This window comes from Odontomachus brunneus, unplaced genomic scaffold (assembly GCF_010583005.1).
Source record: "Odontomachus brunneus isolate Ranch 3 - 2012 unplaced genomic scaffold, Obru_v1 Obru_scaffold_151, whole genome shotgun sequence".
NCBI lineage: Eukaryota > Metazoa > Arthropoda > Insecta > Hymenoptera > Formicidae > Odontomachus > Odontomachus brunneus.
Window position 1 is genome coordinate 649702 of NW_022639601.1, and position 26525 is coordinate 676226.

General features: G+C 33.1%; 1 protein-coding gene and 1 long non-coding RNA gene across 9 annotated transcripts in view; one reads left to right on the top strand and one right to left on the bottom strand.

Annotated features, from left to right (window-relative positions):
* The window catches only part of LOC116850659, a 50029-nt gene extending 25352 nt beyond the window's left edge, over nt 1-24677 (top strand). For 2 of the 7 annotated variants that reach the window (XM_032829188.1, XM_032829192.1), the window contains exons 8-16: nt 2448-2539; nt 2664-2687; nt 4533-4577; nt 4701-4767; nt 7552-7719; nt 10215-10350; nt 11701-11808; nt 11955-12107; nt 19393-24677. In XM_032829188.1, the coding sequence (XP_032685079.1) occupies nt 2448-2539; nt 2664-2687; nt 4533-4577; nt 4701-4767; nt 7552-7719; nt 10215-10350; nt 11701-11808; nt 11955-12107; nt 19393-19450 (851 nt within the window). In that variant the 3' untranslated portion in view covers nt 19451-24677. Of the gene's footprint in view, nt 1-2447; nt 2540-2663; nt 2688-4532; nt 4578-4700; nt 4768-7551; nt 7720-10214; nt 10351-11700; nt 11809-11954; nt 12108-13359; nt 13393-19392 lie in introns of all 7 variants that reach the window. The other 5 variants (XM_032829189.1, XM_032829193.1, XM_032829194.1 and 2 more) reach the window with 3 other exon arrangements.
* Nucleotides 2533-26525, bottom strand: part of LOC116850661 — a 40053-nt gene continuing 16060 nt past the window's right edge. Inside the window, exons 3-4 of one of the 2 annotated variants that reach the window (XR_004379401.1) lie at nt 4305-4785; nt 2533-2750 (exon numbers count right to left, since the gene is read on the bottom strand). This is a non-coding gene — a long non-coding RNA (uncharacterized LOC116850661). Of the gene's footprint in view, nt 2751-3558; nt 4786-26525 lie in introns of those variants that run through there. The other variant, XR_004379399.1, reaches the window with a different exon arrangement.

Genomic DNA, 26525 nt, shown 5'->3' on the forward strand with positions numbered 1-26525 from the left:
TGAAGAAGATAGAGCTTCCGGCTTTTATGAATCAAATTTGGTTTTAAAAACCAGGAATTCTGTATCCTCCGAACAAAATGCGTTCGGTTCGGTTATTGTCAGGTTAAATCAATTAAACTTTTTTCCCGTGCACGAGCATCGTCGTTCTGCCCAGGTCGGTCCGCCCACCGAGCTTTAGTCGGACAACCAGTGCTGATCGGTCGTGATCGGAACCGGTTTAAATTGTGAACCCTCTTGGTGCGAAGTGCGTCTGTTGAGATTACGTTTTCTTAGTGCGCATCGAGACCGACTCTTCCCGATGTAGTTGGCATGAGGACAATTAGATTCTCACCGTCCGTTCGTCTCTTGTTCACAGCATCACGAATAGAATGCCAGCCGAGTGCAACGAAGTGCGAACGTTCGAAAGACACTTTATCCGCTAGAATCGATGTCATCCGCTTAACAGGCACACAGAGTAGTCGAATTCTCGCGCGTGTTCCTATCTTGTTGCTTTTTGCTTGGACAACTTCACTCACTCAATTCGGAGACGTAAAATAAACAGACATACATAGTAGTCGGATTCTCGCGCGTGTTCCTATCTTGTTACTTTTTGCTTGGACAATTTCACTTGCAATTTCGAGACGTAAAGTGAACGTCCCTATTGCCAGACATCTAATGACGGAGAGCCAAAATAGCTTCTTAATTCTTCATTTTCGTCAATTGTCTTAATTCTCAATTTTTGTCCTTAATATTTAAGGATATATTTAACACTTGGACGGGCCACGTATACGTGACTGTATTCTGTCAGCGGCCATCGCTTTGAAGAGAAGTATTTCTCGTTAATAATAATTTTTTATTATTGTAACATTATACAGAAGCTATGTGCAGTCAGATGGGCGGATTTATGAATCAGGGGGATGCCTGTTTCTTTAGATATCGCTTAAGCGAGTCATATGTTGGCGTCGATTTGAAATTTTCCTGAAATAAATGCAGCCGTCGAAATGTTAAACAAATTACAAATCGAAGTATTAAACTTTAAATCTATAAAGTCTTAATTTAGTATAATTCCTATACTTGCTTTCTGTTCAATAACGCTTTTAGGAGGTTTTGAATGAAAACACAATGAAAACACTTATCTATTTAATATTTATTTAGTTATTTAATTATTTGAAATTTAAAAGTTTATTATTAATACACAAAAGACATAAAAAATTGTTAAATAAAAAAAATTAAAAATTTTTAAGAGGATTAATGAATCATACACAATATCCAGATAGCCTAAATTGTTTGTTTCGATGGCTCAATATATTATTGATCCCAGATAGACAGGAATGTTAAACATAGCATGCAAACATGCAATGTATCTTTCGTGATGCTATTGCAACAACACAATGTGTTTAAAATATGTTTGCTTTAAGAAATATCCATTTATTATACCATAATTTTACTCAACATATTTACTTCTTATTACTACAATAACCCCGGATTGCGTTCTTCTCTCAACAGTAATTTTTATAGCACCAATTTTTATAATTTTTTTTATAAACTGATAAAATTTCTATTATATAAGGGCGCATTTTCGTGTAGGAGAGATCGGGACTATATTTGGCCATCGGAGTAAGTTGCAAAATCGATTGTTTCTACTGTTCTTTAACAGATTTTAAAACCAAGCAAACAAGGGTTTTAAAGACATCTTTGACATGTTTAAGAATCTTGCTTGCTTAATTTTGTAACTTCTTAGAAAATATTAGAAATAACCGGTTTGTCAACTTACCTCGGTAACCAACTAGTCCCGGTTTCCCTTACTTGTGGGAATCATTAAGCAGATAACATGCCGATATGATATCTAGTTATCATTAATATGATTATATATGCAAAATAAATTATTAATCTGCTCTTTACGATGAGTCTGTGGAGCAATAATTACGATTATTTATAAAAATTGTATATATTATATATTTTATAGGAACTCTTTTTTTATAATTTTTTAATTATCCCTCAACTGATTTTGGCAGATGTTAAATTTGACAGTTTTCAAGTTCTAATAATGCAAGATTATACGAGCTAACATAATTTTGTTATAAGATACGATTGTGTACATGAACTAATAGAAATAACCGAGTTAAAGAATTAATATTATAATAGAAGTAAAAATATTTGAGACCAATGATGACAATTTTCGATACACGTCTGAATATAGAGACATGTCCGGCAATTGATATTTTTTCTTTAATTGTTGACTGGAAAGAAGCGACTCAAAATGAGGAGATACGAAAATTTACAACAAATGTATAAAACATGGTAATGGACACTCTGTCTGCTCTGTCTACTCTAATACATCGATCGATGCGGAGGTTCTGGTATTTAAAGTAGTCGGCGCTTTAATAGGGGTAGTCAGAGAGTCGTAGATCTTATCAAACTGGGCGCGGCGACGTTCTCCATATTTTATCAGCGAAATGTTTTTGCAGACTACTTGACGAATGGCAACGTGGATTCACCGTTCAAGACCGGGCAGACGAATGGTAATAAAGGGACCTTGATAGTACACAGCCAGCAGAGGGTAAGATTGATTAAGCGTCAAAGCGCTGCGTTTACTATTCGCACTTTCCCGACCAAAGTGATCGTCTTTTGCGATCTTCTGTGACTTCTGCCGAAGCATGATTTTCGTTTGGTTTCTCTTGCAGCAGCCGGAGCGGCAGGTCGTGAAGGTAAGCAACGCACTATTTAATCGTTTGCCGATTCTCTTGTGCGTGGTTGTCGCGAAACATTATCTGACGCGGAAAAATAACAAAAAAGAAAGTAATAAAGCTCTGAGATGAACAATCAAAAGTAGTACTGTTTAAAATTGAGGTCAATATGAGTCGAATGTTGGATATTAGTGCGCGATAAACAAGAACAATATCAGAAAATACTTCAATTACTGAAGAATATAAATACGAATGTTTTAGTCCTATTTCTTAATCTTTTCTAAATTAAAAAAAGAATTGGATATATATTTCGCTTATCACGCACTAATGCACGGAAGAAAATTTCAGTTCGTGTAACTGAACAGAGAACAGATGAAAAACTCGCAGAAGAGAAATAATATCTTTGTTACTGTAACCGAAAATATTCGTTTGAACATTCAGCTGCATTAAAACTTGGTTGAAAGAACTGACCATGAACATTACCAGACATGATCAGAACAATTTTAATTCGCACCTCTATCCTAATTCCTCCAGTTTTTTATAAGGAGAAATGTGGCAACATTTATTTTTCTGTTTGGGCCTTACTCTGTTCATCAGAGGGCGCCAAAGGTAAAAAAAAAACGTTCTCTTATAACTTCACAGATGTCTATACTAAACTAGATGCGAACTTGCGTCGCATGCGAGGTTTCCGGTTGTATGCGAGAAAATGGCGGCGGTCCTGTATGTGTGACGCGTGTCACTCGTGTGAGTATCTTACAACGTACAATGCGAGTCAGCGTGGCCATTAAATTATTGTCGTTAGATAAAAAATGCCAGCATCTTATTGCATCAAAAATTGTTGCAACAAAAAATAGATGGTATTGGACGTTATTTGCTCTGCTCATTTTTAACAAAAGAATTTTATGATTAAACGTAGTGAAAATATGTGGCGGCCATTTTCTCGGATACACCGGAAACTCTATCGGACGCAAACCCTTATATGCTTTTAGATAGCTTGTTAGCAATCTAGTTTAGTATAGACATTTGTGTATAACCTATATTAAACAATAGCTGAAATGAAAAATTTCGTCGAATAGATTCAGAATATAGATATATTTTTAAATATCTGTGATTTATAGTTTATACGATAAAGGATGTTATAGATTAATTATTTATATGCACATATGTAAATATTGACAGATCATTTTGCATTACGCAGTATACACCACGAGGAAGTGAAGATACTTGACAAGATCTTTCGCTTGAGCTATCACTCAATATAAATTATAAGGAAACGTTTTTCCTAACTTTGGCGTTCTTTAGTAGGCAACCTAAACCTCAAAAATGAATATTATTATGTTTTTCTCATAAAAAACTGGAATAGGATATCTAGAAATCAAAATCACTCTGATCTCTCTTTCTCTCTCTCTCTCATGTCGATCTGGTCATGTTCATTGTGTGAGTTAAGATAATTGAGTAATTGGTTGAAACTTTCTATAGGAATCTTTCTGTTCCTAAAATCGAGTTTTTTGATCGGATCTCCAAGTAACAGAAAATTCAGTTACATTAACAGAATTATTTTCTCCGTGTATCCAGCGTTCGGCTCTTATTGGCTAATTTGAAATATGGTTGCGAAAAAAACATATATAAATACTCCACCTCGAAGCGATCGTCTTTCAACGTGACGCAACGGACGAACAGACATCTGGCATGCTGAAAGTGAAGATTGGCAAGCTGCGAATTTGAAGCGTTCGTTGATCAAAGCCCATTGCCCATCGCGCCACTTGCGTTCTCTTATTTTATACTTTAACACGAAGCGAGTACGTTTTTTCTGTTTCATGAAAGAATTAACCGTGGTTGAGTGCTGTGTATTTACTAATGTAACAGGTCGCTCTAACGGAGAACGGAAACTGGCAGGAGATATCGCCGGAGGTAAGTGGCCGAACGTGTGATTCGCGTTCTTCTGATCTTTGAAACGAAATCTAGCGATGAACAAAATAAGAAGCCGATATATTTGCGCCACGTGCAAAATTCTCAAATACGGATTCCTTGCAGCACGGTGTGAAGGATGTCAGCGCTACCTCGGGACCAGAAAGCACACCCAATTCCTCCAATTCGGAAGGTATGACTCTCATAGCTCCTAAAAATCGAATCAGAAATTTAACTACATACAGAAGCATTAAACTTGAGAAAAACGATTGTATATAATTATATAGAAAAAGTTGAATATAATTATACTCAAATTGTATATAATTGTATACAATTTATGTATAATTGTATACAATTGTAAAAAGTGTATATAATTCTATTTAAGTTAATAATTAGAAAGAATCGGCGAATTAGAGACGATCGTATGCATTCATTCACCAATCTTCTTTAATTAATAACTTAAAAATCTATGTGTTATTTGTAAAATAGTAGAGGATGTTTTCGTTCAATTTGACCAAATTTACAAACACACGATACAACCAACATCGTTATCACAGCTCATATATCGCATAACGCGCAATCACTCATTATTTTTCATTAATAACTTAAAATTTTAGATAATTGTTTGCAAAATGATAGATGATTTTTTTTCTTCAGTTTGACCTAATCTTACCTGTACATCGTGACACCTGTGCGTAGCGAGTTATTGATCACTTTGTGTATGACTCATGTGTAAATTTTATTATATATTCTCATATATCATCATATATCATATAGGAAAAATTCTATTAAATATAGGAGAAAAAAATATAATATTTTTATTTAATTAAATTCTTCAGAAAATCAAGTTTTAAATATTTATTAGACATAATTAAATAGAATATTAATTAAACATAATTAGATAGAATACTTATTAAATATAATTAAAAACAATATTAATATTACATAGCTAATTAGATAGAATATTAATATTAATATTAATATTACATAATTATATGAAAACTAGGTGAAAATAATTATTTTTTAATATGAAAAAACTAACATTTAAAAAATTTTTAAAATCTATTTTGTTTAAAGCCGAAAGATATTTAGAAAGCTATTAATTCAATTAATTTTTCCTTTGCGGCAAACTTTTCACAACAATTTTTTTCGTTTATATAAACAAGTTTTTTTTTTGTTTAACAACTCACTGAGAAACATACAAAAAATTGACCGATTTTCGTTCATAAAAGTTCATAATCTTTTCTTGTAAAATCTGCCATTTTGTGAAAACAAAATTTTTTTTAAAAATCCTATGTACAAACTTTCATATAGTGTCTAAAAATTTTTACCTCGTTGACTGCAGATTAGACTATACTGCAGACTGCAGACTATACTGAAATAATGATCTAGGCAGTATAATCATAGGTTTGTTCGAGTTGCTTATACTATTTACACTTTTACACCTAATATCCGTTGCACACTAGTGCACTCCAAACAACAACAAATTTTCCAAAATAGTTCTGAAGACGCTTTTAAGACGGAAGGACGTTATCAGAATATTTTTAGGACGTTCTTTGAAGGTGTGAGCTGTCCAAAAATACCTAATATCCAATAAGTTTATTCGCATTAATTGAACTTTTTACACTTTCACACTTAGTACACATTAAAGCCAGCGGCACACGGTGCTTGTTTTCGTGCTGAATTGCTTGCTGGATGGAAATACTCTGATTGGAATATTTTCTTTGATAATCTATGATTTCTTTGATTTCTATAATCTTTGATTGGTATATTTTCATCAATCTTCAGAAATGCACCAATCAGCAAGCAATCCAGCAATGAAAACAAGCACCGTATGCCGCTGGCTTTATTCTTTAGAGATTCTAAAAATGACGTCATGATTTCCGTTCGTGTTACGAGTGTAAATGCAATTTTGATACACTTTTTACATTTGGTCCCGAGCAAAAATGAAAAGTATATCAGAATTGCATTTATACTCGTAATATGAACGGAAACATGACGTCATTTTTAGAACCTCTAAAGAATTAATGTGTACTAAGTGTGAAAGTATAAAAAGTTCAATTAATGCGAGTAAACTTATTGGATATTAACTATTTTCAGACAGCTCACACCTTCAAAGGACGTCCTAAGAATATTCTGATGACGTCCCTCCGTCCTTAAAGCGTCTTCAGAACGTATTTTGGAAAAAATTTGTATTGTTTGGAAATATACTAATGTGCAACGGGCATTAGGTATAAAAGTGTGAAAAGCAACTCGAACAAACCTCATGTTTCTCAACAAAGGCCTTATTTTACAGAACCTAGTTCGTCACAAAACATGTTTTAAGTAATTAATAACATTAATAAAACACGCACTAAATATATGTCAAATAATATTTTAAACAATTTTTTTAATATGCTGTTATTTAAAAAAAGAGTTCCTGAAAATACTCTTTTTTTGCCCTTATGATAACGTTTCCCCTTAATTGGTTATCATAACTCCAAGTAAATTCACGCCATAAGTTTGCATAGATATATAGAATAGACTGCGCATTGCTGTAGGAGGAATGAAGTCAGCATTAGCAAAATAGGACAATAGATACTTTCCATATCTACTTGTTTAGTTGGTGGGGAGAACAAAGAAGAAGAAGACACGATCAATGCGTTTTCTCTTTCTATCACTGTATTTTATTATTTTTTTTGTTTCTTCAACATTGTTCCCTTCTAGAATATTGTGCAGCAGAGAAACCATATGACTTAGCATATCTCTGTCTTTAATCTTTGTCTTGTCATCAGCCGTCTCGTAGGAATGCGCTGTCTATTCTATAAGTCTGCGGTGAGTTTACGATTATCGTCGCGACAAGCATCATACCCGACACTGCGACAGACATGAAAGGATCTTTTCTTGGTTCATTTTATCCTCTTCTCGAGATTTTCGCGTCGATATTGACTGCAAGAAGATATTGACTTAATAAGCATTTCCCGATGTTCTTTCCCAGAGAGAGGAAGGACACGGAGAAAACGACGCGATTTCTTCGGCACGATCAAGAAGCGATTGAGCCGATCCAAAACGAGAAGTAGATCGGTGGGTCCCGAAGACGACATTAACCATGAGGACGCTCATTCGAGATCCATATCCGCCGACAGAGCCCGCGATCCTGGATCCGGTAAGATTTTCTGCGACTTCAGTTTCTGCGCTTTCCTTCCGTTATGAATTCAAGGTGTCAAGTGGTAGCGACGTATAGTTCTTATGTCATAGATAGGAAATTTGTAACACGTTGAATGCCATGGGAAATAACTAAAAAGCTTACATTTTGATCTTCTGTTCTGTTTCTATCGCGTCTGATTGAGTCATGAATGAAACTTAATTTATACGTAATATAATAAAATTAAGCAATGTATATATTAGTATATAATAATCACACAAAGTAACATTTATATTTTATCTTGATTATAAATTTATTATAATAATAAAATAATCATTATAATATATTTTATTTATATATGTTTTGATTATATATATTTAATTATATTATGTGAAATATACATTATGTTATATTATAATAATTTTGTGATCGCATCTTCGACAATTTTTTGATAGTATGATCAAATTTTGATAGTATGATCAAAGAGCTAATAAAACAAGTTTAAAGATACGTATATGTTGAAGTACATTTATCTACGTATCTTTAGTAATTCGGTCATTAATGAAGCTCTTTTATACACTGAGAAAAATTTCTGGTAATAATTATCCAGCCTATGTTATAATTACTACATTTAGTAAAATAGTATCAACTAAATATAAGAGATGAATATTACTATATGAAAGTTAATGTTACTAACAATTTTGTAATTATTACAACATTGGTAACATTTACCATTATTGGTTAATATTTACGAAATGGTATGATAAAACGCATTTGATAAGTATTACCAAATTTTTTTTTCAGTGTAATCAATAAGAATTATCACGGCAATCGACGTGTTAACGATCGTTAACGTGTTTGATATTCGTTCGAGGCCCACTCGATCACAATTTTTGTTATACGCAAGATAGAGGTCTATCGATCAGATCGTAGATTAACCCCTTATGTGGCAAGGATGCCATATGGCGTCCAATGCTTGGCCCAAAGTGGTAGCGATTCCATATGGCGTCCAGCATAAAAAATGTCTAATGTCATACAATATTGACTACCATTGATATCTGAGGGTTTTTGAGGTCACTGATTACGAATTTGATGTCAAATTCAAGATATTCAAAATGACGGACCCAACATGATGACCAAAATATTAAAATGTGATTGTTATGAAACTCAATATTTAGAATATCTCTTGTTCAGATCGCTGAATATGAAAATATAGTCCTAATTTCAAAATTTTTTTCCATTTTTATCTTTAATTTTTTTGTTTTTAATTTTAAAACAATTTTTTATTAATTTTTATTACATTTGTTTATTTGTATTAAAAAGAAAAAAGACGAAATATTTTACTCATGTTCAGAACGTTTTTTTATATGGTAAATTTCAAAACATGTGATGCATAAAGGTACATTACATTCTTCGCAAATAATTGACGTATCTCTTCTCAAATTTTGACCCCATATTTATATTCAGCGACTTGAACAAGAGATATTCTAGATACCGAGTTTTATAACAATATTTTTCATATTTTGATCGCCATATTGGGTTCGCCATTTTGAATTTTAAAATTTGGATCATATATTCATATTCAGCGACTTGAAAAACCCTTAGATACCTGATGTCTTTAAAATCCGATCACTTTTTTGTCTTGCCACTTATGGCACGCATAGCGAAATTCTGCCTGCCACGTTTGGGGTTAATATCTTTAGACTTATCATCTTTCCCAACGTCTTACTGTACTCACTTGTGCACACTCTGTCTTGCTCACATATGTGTTACTCTCACGGTACTCGATCTTGGTAAGTGTCTTTGCAAGGTAGAACGTAGTGCGAAAGCTTCGCTTCTCAGTGACAGGCCCAATGCGACAATAAGGATAAGAAAATCTCGCCAATCTAATCTATATAATTTTCCAAATTTTATCAGAATAATTCCTTTGTCAGGTCCATGAGAACCGACGCAAGCTGAACTCAGCGAACGGAATTCCATTCTTTTTAATTATATTACTCAGAATATTACGGAAGCAACATATATTTATATTATCACATAATGCTTCCGTAAAATTCTTAGAAGCAAAAAAGAAAATGATTATAAGGAATTAAATTTATTTGCAACGTCAAACTGTATTGGTTCTTATTGATTCATTTTTTTTTAATCTATGAACTATTAATAATCATTGCTGATTAGTACCCATTAATCAATCATTAATAATTATTGTTTTTACTGTGTTTCGTGTCACTGATGAAGAATGCGAGTTCTCATCGGTCGTCCCTGACGAGTTTAGAGTCGTAGATTGCGTATACGCTTTTGATGATTTCTTATTAGGTTTAGCGATTGTTGGTCAATAAGCCTTATTCAACACGTTATCTACGTAATTTTATTACTACGTCAAGATAGTGTTAAACGCGTTTGACCTACTCACTTTATTCTTGCGCTTTACGTTTCTTTTTTATCGCATTTCTTTGTTTTATTTTGTTGTTCATCTAACATCGCCGCGTTTGACAAAAACTTATTCTGCCTCGTAGTGCATCTGTCGGTGCCAGAACAATCGAGACGATCGAGTCTGAGCGAAGCCTCGGGTATTAGCGGTACCTCAACGAGAACGTACGTTAACGAAGCTTCCACTCTCGTCCTTGAGACTTTGGAGAACGGCATAAAGAAGTGAGTGACTTCACCCTGTACCTAACATTCCGTATCTTTGTATCTTCCAAACGTGGTGCAGCGCGTTTTTATGGGTAAATATTCACTTTAGGGGAGTCACCTTTGATCACCTTGACCTTGACATATATTATAGAGGTCATCCTCCTGAATAACCTTCAGAAGGTTTTAGCCGTCGCTCATTGTTTGTTAAAAAGTTATTGATGAAAAAAGTTGGAAAAATATATTACAATTTTTCGATACTGTGTACCGTTAACGAGCAATATCGGATAATAATTGCAATATCGAACAACTAGCGGGGGGCTGCGTCCCCCGCACCCCTCTCAAAACTAACCTAACCCAACCTATCGTCACATTAACTCAAAAGTTGAACACTTTAATAAACAATGACTGACGCTTAATGTGACGATAGGTTGGGTTAGGTTAGTTTTTAGGGGGGGGGTGCGGGGGGCGCAGCCCCCCGCTAGTCGTTCGAGATTGCAGTACTTACTAAAAAAAAGTTGAACGTAATTTTTGCACACAGGGTATATTGCGCGGGTTTTATTTTGATCGTATGTACGATTTCAATGTTGATAATCATGTTATGATCGTGTCCTGACACACACTACCATTGTATGTTGTTGTGTTATGATCATGTCCCGACATACATTACCAGTGTATCGTGGAACTTAGCTAAAGTAAGATATTTTCATCATGCGCATTATTTAGCTGAATTTTTGTTCAAGCGAAAATATCATTATGAAGATCGAATCGATAAATTTTTTGAAATTATGGCTTATTTCTATCCACTTAGCGGAAATTTTACTGAATAAATTTATTATAAATATTGAATAAATAATTTTTTCAATATAATTTATTTATCCTGTGCACTGTTTACCTTATCTTCATGTACACTGTGTGCAAAAATTACGATCAATTTCTAAAACATTTTTTGTTAATAACTTTTTAACAAACAACGAGCGACGGCTAAAACTTTCTGAAGATTATTCAGGAGGATGACCTCTATAATATATGTCAAGGTCAAAGTGATCAAAGGTGACTTCCCTAAAGTAAACATTTACCAAAGATTATTACGTGATCTCATGACATGAGCACCAGATGCACATAAATGATGTACAAATTATATTGCAAATTCTTGATAAGATGTTGATTATTATTATTAAATGAGGTATTTTTGTGACATCATAACATGTCTACATTCTGAGGCGCACATGTGTCCGTATCGATATCTATTCTTGTCCTCATGTCTTGAAGATACATAAATACAATATGAGCTCAGAATGAACACATTTTCCTATCTGGGTAATCATAAAAACATTTACACGAAATGAAACATATTCATTTCGATTTCAGACACTACCTCGTACCACTTTCCCTCGCGCAGAAGAGCAAATGGAGGAAAAAGGGCACAAAGCTGCACATATTTAATGATCATACGTTTATCGCCAAACACATGCCTGGGTGAGTTACAACAAGATCCGTAGGTGGAATAGAGAGAAATGTTTCAAATGATCCATTTGAATGAAGAAAGAAAAAAAAAAAGAGGAATGTATCGCTCGTAAGAAGACGCCCAGTTCGAGACGATACATTTTCGTTGCCGTTTTCAGAGGAACGGTTTGCGAGGTGTGCAAGAGGACTCTCGCGCGAAGGCTCGGCAAGCAGGGCTACGAGTGTAGAGACTGTCTGATGAAGTGTCACAAACACTGTCACGTGAAAGTCGATATGACGTGTCCCACGTCCACCATTCAGAGCATCGAGTTGTAAGTTGCGATTATCGAATAAACTCTCTAACTCTAAATTTTAAGTTAACAAGGAAATCCATCATAGTGTCTCCCTCCGATTTCCATAAACTTTCAATAGATGCTTTCAGCGAACTCAACAATTGCACAACAATAATTTGTCAATGTAATTGGTATAGATATGGAATCTAACAGTAAGAACCAATAATCGCTTTAGACTTCTGCAATATGGGGAAACATTTGACCTGGCTTCCGGGTTCCGGGCCACGTTCTTTATGAATTCGTCTCCGACATTCCGCAAACGTTTCAGTTTACTTCTTCAGGAAAGGAATGAATTGAAACTGATTGAGTGAACTGGAATATTCACGAAACGTCGTGAACAAAAAAATTCATCAAAGACGCGGCATTAATGACCCGGAAGTCAGATTAAGCAAGTTAACAACATGATGCAGTCTAAGTGAAAATAAGAAACACATATTTTTTTTATAAAAGCTCGTATGTTTGTCAGAGGATAAAATACTCGATTGAAAAAAATCTGTTTTTACACGTTTTAATAGATATTTTCAAAATGATAAAAGATATAAAGTGTACGGAGAAAGTATTATAGTAAATATTGTAATAAAGAAAATATTGTAATTATATGTTGTAATTATATTTAATTATATTTCTCTACAATAGTTTTTATAAAGATAGATTGTATTGAGATTGTAATATAAATTACTATAATAATACTAAAATTTGAAATCTGCTTGACATATGATATAAAAAACATTCAAAAAATTACAATAATTTTTTTATAAAAAATCAAACATACATTACAATTTTAACGAAATATATAGTAATTCCGGTCATAATTTTGTTCCAAGATTAAAATTTTATTGTAATTTTTACTATTTCTCTCCGTATGCTTTAGAACGATATTTTTAAATTCATAAAAATATCATACATATTTATATATATTTTTAATAAATTAGTTTATAAAATTATCTAACGAAATATATTTCTTATTTTGACCCAAATTATAATATATTCAACACATATGAGAATCGGACGGAAAATTCAGTCTATTGTGAGTTTCCTTGTAAATAAAATATTCCAAGCTCTAATGAAAACCATTTTGCCCGAGATTCCCGTCTCGTTGGAGTGTTCGTTAGAGCCTGGAGTCGTGACATACGAAAAATCGATTTATCGCGACTATGTCTTTCTACTTATCTCTTATAAAGATGTGTTTCAACACTTCCTAATACTATCTTTTTAACCCTTTTCGCGTAAGGTCCCTACTGCCAGTACTGAGCGAATAGGATAGGTAAGATCACACAGAACAGAGTTGTGAGATGAGCATTTGCTAGTGTGGTATCGCTAGTGATAATCGCGCATGAGGAAATGCCTGTCCCCGGTAGATCGATCGATATACGTCCGTGCGATTTATGGCGTGCGTATGCATACATACGTCGGGCGCGATTAGCTTGAGAGAATACATCAATCCTCGCTTGCTCGCATTACTCATCCAAATTGTTTGCCCCACTCTGCGCATTGCCGCGATTGCTGATCATTATCTTCGGAGAGTTATCGATGAAGCATGATAGAATGTATGCTCGTCATGCGTGCGTGTGTATGTGTGATTAATATTTCCAGGATTGGGAAAGTTACTTTTACAAAATTAATCGTTACCGTCCTTCACTATCTATTGCAAAATAATTTGTTATCGTTACTGTACTTCGAGAAATATATAACAAGTCGCTACAATATTTTTTTCACCAAAGTCTGCAAGACTTTTTCTTTGTTGATTCGCTGCCGACCATTTCCTATGTATATATATTTTGCATACGCGAAGTAACGACAAAAATATTTTTATTTTAACTTTCAAATTTGGCCTTTATACTTGTAAGTCGTAGATTTTTTATAACAATTAATTAATTTATTCTTACTTCAGCACAAGCCAAGAAGTAGAGACTTAGTTTACAATTCCTGCCTTATCTCATATATTTATTTCACGCATACATCCATTATATTGCTCGTCTCTATCTAACTTAATCTATTGTAATTTCTTCTATATCTATCTAATTCTAACTTTATACGTTATATCTCCTCGTCCATTACACTTTCCATTTCTTTATCCTTTCTCTGTTTCTCTTCCCTTAATTTCTTTGCTTTTTCTTTTTCTGTCCATAATTTATTAATTGCCCATCCTTTTTCCAATATATTTCTTCATCCCAAACCCTCTTTATTCTTTCTTCATTTTTTCCCTAAATCTTTAAACTTTCTTTCTATTTCACATTCTTTCACGAAGTAATTTATACTATCTCTATCTTTCCCAAACAAAATACAAATTTTAAACTTTTTATTTAACCAATATTTATTTATTTCTTTCATATTATCACATCTAATCCTTATTAGAGCTCTAACTCTCCTTCCATATCCTAGATTTTTTATATTATATTAGTACGTTTTCAGAATTATTATTACAAAATATCTTCTTTGATTTTGTCATCCCAAAAATAATGATAATGATAATGATAGTGTTCCTAAGAATACTATTTCATGTACGTATAAATTAGGTTAAGGTTCTGCTATTTTTAGGGCGGCCATATTGGTTTGACGTCAGAAGCAAGAAATGACATACCGAAAATTAGTTGCATTTTATCGCTTTATTTTTTACTTTTCCCTGAAGAACTAAATATTTTCCTAATCCTGAAATCTGTAAAAAGTACAGCAAACTCAGATATCTGACAAAGATATATTATGTAGTATCGTAAAATAATTCCTGAAATAATGTTACATTTTTCGGTTGTCACGGTGACAGCTATCACATTTGTGACAGCTGATTTGAGATCAGTATGTATGAACATATTTAATTTCTCGATTTTTACAATGTATCATCAGTACCACTGAGTTTGCTGCACATTTTACAACTGTGAAGTCACGATAATATATACACTTCACGAAGAAATTGCAAAATAACGCGATAAAACGCAACTAATTTTCCGAGGTGTCAAGCGAGGCCTAGCATGAGCCTGGCCTAGTGTTAGCCAATCAGCTACGCTGACACAGTTATTTCGTGTTCTCGACATTGCTAGATGCCACCGTCAATACAGATTTTCTGTGGCGAGATAGCAGAGCCTTAAAGAGTCACAATAGGTATAATAAGCTTTAAGCCTTAAAAAATTGACCAATCACAGTCGATTATTCTCCTCAAATTTGACTGTGATTGGTCAATCTCTTAAAGCTCAAAGCTTACTGCACCTATTGTAGATCAGGACAAACTGAACAAAAAATTTTCCTACCATTTTGCGAACAATCACGTAACATATTTAGTTATTAATTAAAGAAGATGGGCGAATGATCGTGATACTGTGAGTGGAGTGCTGTAGAAGCAATGCCTGGATTACGCTAATTAGCATTCCCCTCTAGTTTATCACCGCTCGACGTTCGTCGCTCGCCTAAAGCCCGTGTTAAGCCCGTATCAGACTATAGATTAGGATTGAGATTGAATTGAAAATTCGCCAATCAGAGCAAAGTTCACCAAACTTGAGCTTAGTGAATTTTGCTCTGATTGGCTAAATTTCAATTCAATCTCAATTCTAATCTATAGTCTGATACGGGCTTTACACTACAGATTGGAGATAGAGGATTGCGGATTGAAGATTGGAACTTGACCAATTGGAGCCAAACAGGCCAGGAACAAAATGCATTGATTCGTCGAAATCTAATCTTCAATCCGCAATCCTCAATTTCCAATTCGTAGTGTGACACGGGCTTAAAGACCAAATCACACTAGCAATTGGCGATTGACAATTAAAGATTAGATTTTAACGAATCAACAAACTTCAGCCTTGGCTTGCTTTGTTCCAATTGGTCAAGTTCCAATCTTCAATCGCCAATCGTTAGTGTGATTTAGCCTTAACGCAATGTTATTCTATTCGAAAGTTGAACGGTGATATGCTAGGGAAGAGTCGGGCACTATTCGTATGTACTTGACCGGAAAAAAACTCCGGTTGGAAAACTATTCTTTTAAATCGTTTGTATTTCGTATGAAAAGTTTTAAAGTGCAATTGAAAAGATTTGTGAGTCATTCTATTACTTGTAATTAATTGTTCTTTTTTGGACCATGTATTTAGCCGGAAATAATGACCGAAGGTAAATTAAACAAAGGTTCGGTATAGTATCGTTTGTATTTCGTATGAAGAGTTACGAAGTATCATTAAAAAGGTTTGTGAGTTATCCAGATAATTTTAATTAAATATTAAAAAATCATATATTTGGCCGAAATATCGATCTCAAGCGCTGCTGTGGAAGTACCGTCAGGCACGATCGGTATACTATCTAGTATTTCAATATTTCTGGTTCTTTTTCGGGTAATTATGTATAATGAAGCCTTTTTCGAATTTTGATATCTCTTTTGGTAAAAATATTTTTCGGACTCCCCCGATTGATTATCAATGTTGAAGTCAAAATAAATATTTTTACCAAAAGAGCTGCAAAAAAGTATCAAAACTCGAAAAAGGCCTTATTATACATAATTACCCGAAAATGAACCATGAGTATTGAAATACTAGATAGTACACCGATCGTGCCTGACGGTACTTCCACAGCAGCGCTTGAAATCGATATTTCGGCCAAATACATGATTTTTTAATATGTAATTATTTGGATAACAAACCCTTTTAATGATACTTCGTAACTCTTCATACGAGATACAAACGATACCATACCGAACCTTTGTTTAATTTACCTCCGGTCATTATTTCCGGCTAAAAACATAGTCCAAAAAAGAACAATTAATTACAAGTAATAGAATGACTCACAAATCTTTTCAATTGCACTTCAAAACTCTTCATACGAAATACAAACGATTTAAAAGAATAGTTTTCCAACCGGAGTTTTTTTTCCGGTTAAGTACATACAAATTCGGGCGCTGGCAACGTTGATTAGTGCGACCCAGACATCACATCTACAGCACTCTATTCACAGTATCACACGCTAATCATTCGCTAATCTTTTTTAATTAATAATTAAAAATTTCATGTAGTTGTTCGCAAAATGGTAGAGAAATTTTTTGTTCAGTTTGACCTAATGTACACGAAATGGGTATATTATTGTTATATAAATATGACAATAATAATGTTATATATATATATATATATATATATATATACATACCAGATATCCTGTGTATAAATTATACATATGATCTATATATGAATTTTGTTTCTATATATTTATTTCTATTAATGTCTTATGTTGATTTCTATTAATCTTTATCGGATCTTTTAAGCAGGACAATCACATATAAACATATATACATAATTATATATGTCCATATGAAAAGAATGCTGTATGAAGAGAGAAAAAAATAGTTTCATTTTAAATGTCGACATCTCTCTCGTGAGCTACCAAAAACATAATCATTTACTTCGATTATATTTATACAACAACATTTTTTCGGTGTAGATATATATTTGTGATATGGGAACATATTATACGATTATATATATATAGCCAAAAAGAAACAAAATTCATATATAATAATTTTTCCTGGAAATGAAATTGATATTTTATCGAAATACCCTTACGAAAAAAAAAAAAACGAAAAAACCCTCAATTTTGGGTGTAAACACCCAAAAACTGGGGATAAACACCTAAATTTGAGGGTTAACACCCAAAATTGAGGGTTTTCGTATTTTTTTCGTAAGGGTACTTATGATCTCTACTGATGTTTCACTTCTTGTATTATTTTATTTTTTGTAATATTAAAGAAGAATTATTTTCGCATGTTTATGAAATAGAATTGAATTGATTCGAAAAAAACCAATTTAATTTGAAAAAAGCAATTATATTCATTAATATTACTCAAAAAATGTAGTTGTGTTACCTTTACCATTAATAACACTGAAAGAATAACGCTGCGACGTTTATCGTAACAAGTTGCTACTGAAAAAAAACTAACTTGTGACAGTAACAGCGTTACGAATAACGTGTTGTTTCCCAATCCTGTTTCTACTTTATTCGAGGGATTGAAATCGGTGTAATAAATTTCGATAATGGGTTCGAGCTTGTCGATGTTGTGAACACGCGAAATATATTGATCCAAAGGCAAATGGAATAGCGTAAGATACTTTCTTTTCTCGTACTCGAATACGGAAAAAAGCTGTATGAATAAAATTGGTCAACAGCGCCATAATTGCAGGAAGTCTTTCTGATTTAATAGTGATATTATTGCAATTATTAGATTAAAAAAAACATGTATCACTTTCTATTAAATTCTAGCAGGAAGCTTAAGTATCAAAAACACAATAGGAAGTTCTTTTTAAATGTTTAAAAAATACCGAACTAATGTTGTTTATTTCTTTCGTAATAATTATTGATCCTCCGAAATTGGACAGTTTTGTTTTCTATTTTATTTTTACGAATACGACAAACTTATTGCAGTCGTCTAACAACACATCACACATTATTTTAATAAAATAAACCAGAATATTCTTAGATAGACAAAAATGCTGAATGTAGCGTGCATGTAATATATACTTTGTGATGTTATCACAAATATCATACGTATAAAATATGTTTGTTTCAAGATATAATACTCATTTATTATGCCATAATTTTAATAAAAATATTTGCTCTTATTATTACAATAATTCCAGATTAATTACATTCTTTTCCCGACAAGATAAACAGCAATTTTCATAGTTTTATCCTTAAAAAATCCTATAAATATATTAATAGAAATATATACAAATTATATTGAAATACTATATACTTTTACCTGAATTTATAATTTCTATGAGAAATTTTATGATCTCTCAGCTCATAGAAAAGTTATCAAACTCTCTCTTTTTATAGCGTAAAAAACAAACTTGCTTTTATAATGAGTAAATATTTATTTGAATATGCCTTTCTATGTAATTTTATCGTTTTTAACTAAAAACACTATTTAGTTATATAGATTTTTCTTATGTAATTATATCAGATCTTTTAAGCAGGGCAGATGTGTGTGACATTTTTATATACTGAAAATTCTTATTGTCTAAAGACGCACCTTTGCGTTTTTGTGCTAGTCACTAAGAAAATTATAGTATGTAGATTCCTTTCAATAATATTGCTATTGAATCTAGAATCCTGTGCCAATTACGATATTCTTGACCAATTCTATTGATACAACAGCATTTCTCCCGTGTAACATTGCAAGTCGAGCTGATAGAAATTACACCGATACCGACCCCTGTTTTATCTCCCCTTTATTCGACATTCAGATTCGCAGAATAACGGAAAGCAGTTTCACATGCTAATATTTATTATTTTTTAGGACGTACATGAAGATTCCTCAGCTCGAACGAAAACCCTCGACGCGCCGCCTCTGTTGACGATAACGTTATCGCGTTATGCGACGCGACCTACTTTCTTGCGACACATTGCACAGCAACTACTACTTCGGGAACGATGATCTTCATTCGTGAGAGGCATGTTTGGCACTTCAGTTTCTTCTAGGCTCATCATCACGTTGACCACTTTATTCGCGCTCCGCGAATTTCTTCCATTTACGAAACGAAGGGACGACTGTTCCCGCTCGAAAGGAGTTTGCGTTTACGCAAACGCCTTATTTCGATGGCTGAACGAAAGCGCTCGTGAAATTTTTCACGCGTAACGTAGGATACGCACTATCGCACACGAGTCATACTTCCTCGCAACTAAGGTGGACGGATTGAGGGCAGAAAAAATAGAGACGAGAAATCTACGGGAATTTATTCCTCAAACTTACGAGTCATTAGATCGCGGATCGACGATTTCGCCGAATCAGTTTTCATTCACATTACTCAATTCGTCGATCTTACACGAAGGGGTATCGCGCCTTCTAATGATAGTAACAAAAACCGAGATCGTAATCGAAGTAATGGACAAACATTGTCCCGTAAAGTGGAAATCTCAAAATTCACACAGTGAGGCGCAAATCTCGAAAAAGCATAATCTCGAAATTCGGATATCGAGGAACAATCTTCTGAAATTTGGCTTTTCAGGAATATTGGAAGCATACAACTGCCCCGAAATGTTATAGAACTGAAAGAGAAAAGTCATAAAAGTTGTAAATAAATACAAGTTACATAAAACTGAAAAGAATTATAAAAGTGCTACGTTATATAAAATCGAAAAGTTATAAAAACTGTATGTAACATCGAAATCTATGCGAGGTAACCCATTCCAAATAAAAAAAAAAAAAATTATAATGACGTCAAAATGATGAGAAATGACTGAAAAACTAACTTTTCAATCATGATCCGATCATTTTCTCGTCATTTTGATGTTATTTTGTCGTCATCGTGATTTTATTTTTATTTTTCTTCTTTTTTTAATTTTTATAGTGTTACTTTCGTACCAGTTCTATATTTTATAACAAAAAAAAACCAAATTTTTTTGGTTTACTTAAATAAATGAATAAATAATTATTATATTATAAGAATTATATATATATAGGATTTTCTATTCTGGGAGTTATAAATCGATTATAAATCGATTAAATTATTTTCTCGTTATTTTGATGTAATTTTAATGTCGTCGTGATTTTATTACTATTATTATTATTATTATTATTAGGATTATCATAGCATTTTCTGTTTCTCATGGAATATATTATAAAACTATATATTAAAAAACTATATATTATAAAAAACCTTTTTTCGAAACAACAGTAATAATTTTTCATTACATTGTCTCTCTTATTGATTTCGGTATTAAGACTTTTCAAGATAATATGACGTGTTTGTTATATTTCGGGGAAATTATAATTCATGAAATAGTTTCGATATTCGGATTTCGAGATTATGACTTTTGTGAAAATAGTTTCCGCTTTTCAAATTTCGATAGATTTCTTCCGGGACAACGCACGTCCACCATTGTGAAGTTCGCGAAATGCACCGTAATGCACCCGCGGAGAGTTAGTGGAAAATATTCACGTAATTTTTATTGTCACCCAGAGTTTCCTGTCGTAGTAATCGTGACGTAGCTCTTCGCCACTTCGTCGTCGTCGTTAAAATAATATGACCAGTTGCTTGCGTGCCGGCAAAAGGAGATTCGTCTTCGTCGATCTCGAGCAGGATCGACGAATTGAACTCACTTGCTCTGTATGATCGGTCAAAGCAGCCAAAGACGCGGCAGCGCAGTCAGACATGATGACCATGTGAAGTAACGTAAACGTAATCGACGACGATATATTTAATAATGATAAGTAGCGTTAATCTCTCGCACACATCAACAATCTATATGATAGATTATAAATAATCAGAAAATAATATTAGGTATATGATAATGACAACAGCGAAAAGTAAACAGAATGCACCAAAAATATTGTTGCAGCCGATTTGTCGTAATCGTTCGTTTAAGTTTTACGTTTATGTTTGGAAAACACACACACATACATATGCGGAAAAAATGCTTTTGTATCAATAAAATTATGATTGGTATTATGAATATAGTATGTCCACGACGTAGATGATCTCGGAAATCCGATTAGTCCGACAGAACTCCATCTAATCAATAAAGACCAATTGGTCTGTATCAATTATATAAGCGGGACAAGATGTTAAAGTTATTTATAATGTAATATAAATAACAATATATTTATTTACGAGTAATTACCCGGGTAGAAATGATTATGTGTAACTTTTGTTTCTGTATGGACATATAATTATACGTAATTATATTTATTCACTGTGGAAAAATGCTGCTATAAATGTTGCTATACGAAATAAAGTCGAAGTAAATACTTCTGTCTCTGACAGCCAGTATTGGGCATTAATCGATTAAAATTTCCTTTGGATGAAATAATCGGCGAATCAATAATGAAAATTAATTAATTGCTACATGTGAGATCACAAATAATTTCATCGATTAATGCAATGAATTATTAATCATATTTTGGTATGATTAATTATATATTAATTATATACTGATATCATTAATTTAATCAGTCGATTGCTTTATTTTAGATTTTAGCTGTCTGATTATTAATTTGCTGATTATTTTAGACAAAATGTTAACAATACGCTGGCAGCTTGGCAGTAAATTCGATCAAAATCCCGCAATAAAACTATAACCACTTGCATGGTTATATTAAGTTGGTGTTCTTGCGTCAGGACCTGCTGATATGATTCGATGACAGATTGGCGTCAAGTTCTGCCGCTAAATTGCGTGCTACAGAGTCTGGTTTCTACCAGAAAGTCTGGTTCCGGGCATAGCATGTTAGCTAGCTCTGTCAGATTTTTGACGACAGTTTGGCAACATCGTCACATAAAACAGTTTTGTAGCCTTTCTGGCATCAAAAATTTATAACAGACCCTGCGCAGGCTTAACTATCTGGATTAATGCCTAACACTACTGGCAGTCAATGATGTCGGCATATTTAATAGAGAATGAAACTATTCTTACCATTTTTATTCAATAGCATTTTTTCCGTGTGTATATATATATATATATATATACATACATGTAATTATATATGATTATATATATGACAATATATAAGGACAAAAAATATGTATATATGGATCACATATATAATTATTTACATATAATATGTTATTTTTTCGGATCACATGTTAATACTTTGGACCTAATATATTTTTTGATATTATTATTATATATTATATAATATCAATTGTAGTCAACAGAATAGCATCACTGGAATGAATTTTTCTGATTCAATAGCAACATGTTGTTAAAATTCACACATTACATATTGTTTTAATCAACTCGAGTTTATTAGTTTTAATAATATTGCTACTGAATCAAAAAAGAATATTACCTCAAATTATGGCTCTGTCGATCAATTCTGTTGATACGATGGCATTTATTTTCCGTGCTGACAGCCACATACATACACACACGCACACCTTACGTAACTGTGTACCTGTATAGTTTTGCCTTAAATGCAAACGCGTCTAGTCACACGTTATCGAAGGACGACGATAGGCTGCCTTATTTCCGTTATTATCGCGTTCACGGCGACGAGGCGCGCGAGACAATTTGTTCGCGATCCTGTCGAAATACGTACACATAGTGGACGCACAGACTAATGCGGACACTTGACATCGACATAACACCTAGCAGTCCGCGGTGCAGTTCGATCGATAATTTCGGGAATCCGTTCCGATCACAGATGATTCGCCCCGTGAAGCCAGCAATGATATAATCCGTCTTTATGTTTATTATAAGGGGGACAAGCTGATGAAATTGTTTATATAACATAATATGTATAATAATATATTTATTTACGAGCAATAATGTATTGTCCGAATTGTATGGGAGAATACTTCACACTCAGTGTATTTCTAAGAATGTTTTGTTCGTTTATATCTTTGTACGGTTAAAACGGGAAAGATCTTGTCTGGATACGACGAGCAACGTGTAGCAACGCATCGAACCGCCAAGATCCTACGATAAACTATGTATAGTCAGTAAACTATGTATACCCAAACAGAACAGAAAATCATGACGGCGTCAAAACGGCGAGGAAATGATCGACTTGTGATTGAAAAGTGAGTTTTGGTCGTTTTCTCGTCATTTTGACATTATTTTGACGTCATTGTGATTGTTTCGTTCTGCTTGGGTATACATTTAGACTTTTTTTTACATCTCGCTATAACGAACATTGTCGGAGTACAAAACGTAATCAAAAGCGCAAACGGAGAATCAACGTTCGAGCCTAGGCGCGATGTATATTGAAATAGCGATATATTTACACGTTATACGTGAAAGAAAGCGACACCGATTTCCTCCGAAGAAGTCTGACGAGATAGAAGTAACGACGAGAACATTTCCCTCCTTACTTTCTCGTTTTGCATTTTCGCATCTGCATTCTGGAGAACGTACGAGCAGCTCCGCGATGTAACAACTTACTCCGATCACATCATGCGGTCAGTGGAAGGAAAGTTGCAGCACTTCTTGTTTTTTTTTTTTTTTTTTTAACAAGTTCCGCGACGCATCCGTATCCGATAGGAGATAATTTGTTTCTCGGTAATTCTCATAAGATAAATTTTCCTATTGAATACTTCGGAAGAGAGGTTGACGTGCTGCTAACTTTCTTCAACTGTCTCTACCACCAATCGAGTCACTAAAGTCCATATCAAATATTAGAGATTAAGAATTGCAGATTGAAGATTCACGAACTTGACCAATCAGAACAAAATGAGCCAAGATCGAAGTTTGTTGATTCGTCGATTCTTATTTCTAATTCTCAATCTCCAATACCCAATCTGATATGAGCTTAAGGGGAAATTTTAATTTCAATAGTCGAAAAATGGGAAATTTTCATGATTTTTTTTTAAGAAAACGAATAAAGATATTAATATAAGATTTTAGCCATATTATTTATCATTGTTGTTGAAAACATTATTTTAAAAAGTTGAAATTCCGCCCAGGTTTTTTGATGATGAGCGTTGATGATAACTGATGGACGACATTACAGCTCGTGCACTAATTTAAAACAAATGGGATAAGAAAACTTTCAAACTGCTTTATATTTGCTGGAGGATAAATATAAAACTTTTGGAGAATTTCCAAAAAATTAGTTTTTGTCCGAGACACTAAAAAGAAAAAGAGGAAAAACCACTTATAACTTCAAAGAAAATTTCGATTTTCTGCATATTATAAAGGTTCACCCTTCAGCAAATTTAATACTTAAATTTTTTTGTCCCATTTGTTTTAGATTATTACACAAGCTGTGGTGTAACGTTGTCCACTACCCGATGAAAAATTTTTCATGCAAAATTATGTATAAAATTTGTCCATACATAATTATGTATAATTATATATAATCATATAAAATTATATATAATTATACACAATTATGTATAACAATATATATAATTACATATAAATGCGTAATTATGTAAAATTATATATGAATTTATATATATTATTATACATAATTATGTATAATTACATACAATATAAGTAGAATGTATGAACATGAATGGACAAATTTGATACATAATAATATATAATTATGTATAATTATATATATATGTATAATTATATATAATTTTATATAATTTTATATAATTATATATGAAAAATTTTTCATTGGGTAGTTAGAAACGTCCAGCAACATCACACTCAGCATAAGAAATCTGGAGAAACGAAAAAACTTCAATTATCTCTAAACTAAAGAAATAATTCTTTTATACTTAAAATAACGATAAATAATACGGTAAAGATCTTACGTTGGTATCTTTAACTAAGAAACAAAAAAATTTGTGAAAACCTGTGCTTTCGGCTGTTTAAAACCTTCCCTTAACGAATCTCATCAGTCTCGTCTCATTGAACGAAACTAGGTGCTAATAACGAAAAACCGTCGTTATAAACGCCTCAGGTAGCACATACACGTATCAGAAACGTTTCTTATAAACGTAATTCTTAAATCTATAGTTCCAAAACCGTAAAGCACCAATAAGAAACGTTTTAACAAGATCCTTTCTGAAACCTTATTTATGAAACGTTTATAAAACGTTTATAAAACATTTTAAAATGTTTATAAAATGTTTCTTCAACGATTTTTTTTTCGCAAAAATAACGTTTCACCTAACGTTTTTTGAGTGGACATTTTTACTCGTGAGAAACGTTTCAGAAATGTTATGAAACGTTTAGTTCTAACCTTATTTATGAAACGTTTATAAAACGTTTATAAAACGTTTATAAAACATTTCTAAAACGTCTGTATGCTACCTGGGGCGTGTGTCCATCGCGTCCAACTGGACACACTTTGAGACGCGATATCGTGGAAAACGCGATAAAATTCGAGCAACGTTAGTTGATCTTTTTCTGCATATGTACAGGCTGTGAAACACACCGTTAGGAGCGGATCGAAGGCCACGAAGTGCGAAACGCGCGTAGGCTGCATTCACGGCTTTGCAGAGGCGGCTTTGAAGCGCAAGGTTGTGGATTAAACTCACACAACTGGTTCAACGCAAATTTTCCGCATGGTGATTCATGTACTGGCATGAAATATTATAGCATACGCGGGGGATATAATCGATAAAGTACATGTACAATTATCATGTTTGCGAAAGTACATTAACCGGTCTGATAGCCTCGATACGCAGTATCATTAAGTTATCAGTATTTTATAATGGTTTTAATATTTTATAACTATTAATTTATATAATATCCGTTTCTAAAAACCAATTATGAATTCTTTCCTTTTTAACCCTTTAACGTTCAGGCATCGATTCCGATTGAGTAGAATTTTCTTTTTCGTAAAACAATCTTAAAAAACGCTTCTCACGAAGAGTTTTGTGGTCCGAATAAATTTAACCATCGGGAGGTACGATTTTGAATGTACGTAATTATGTACATTCATGTTTGCTCGTGTTTTCCAGTTATAGAATTTAATAAATCTTATAATCGTGGTAATATATATAAAAGCGCCAACCTTTATACTTTAAGGTA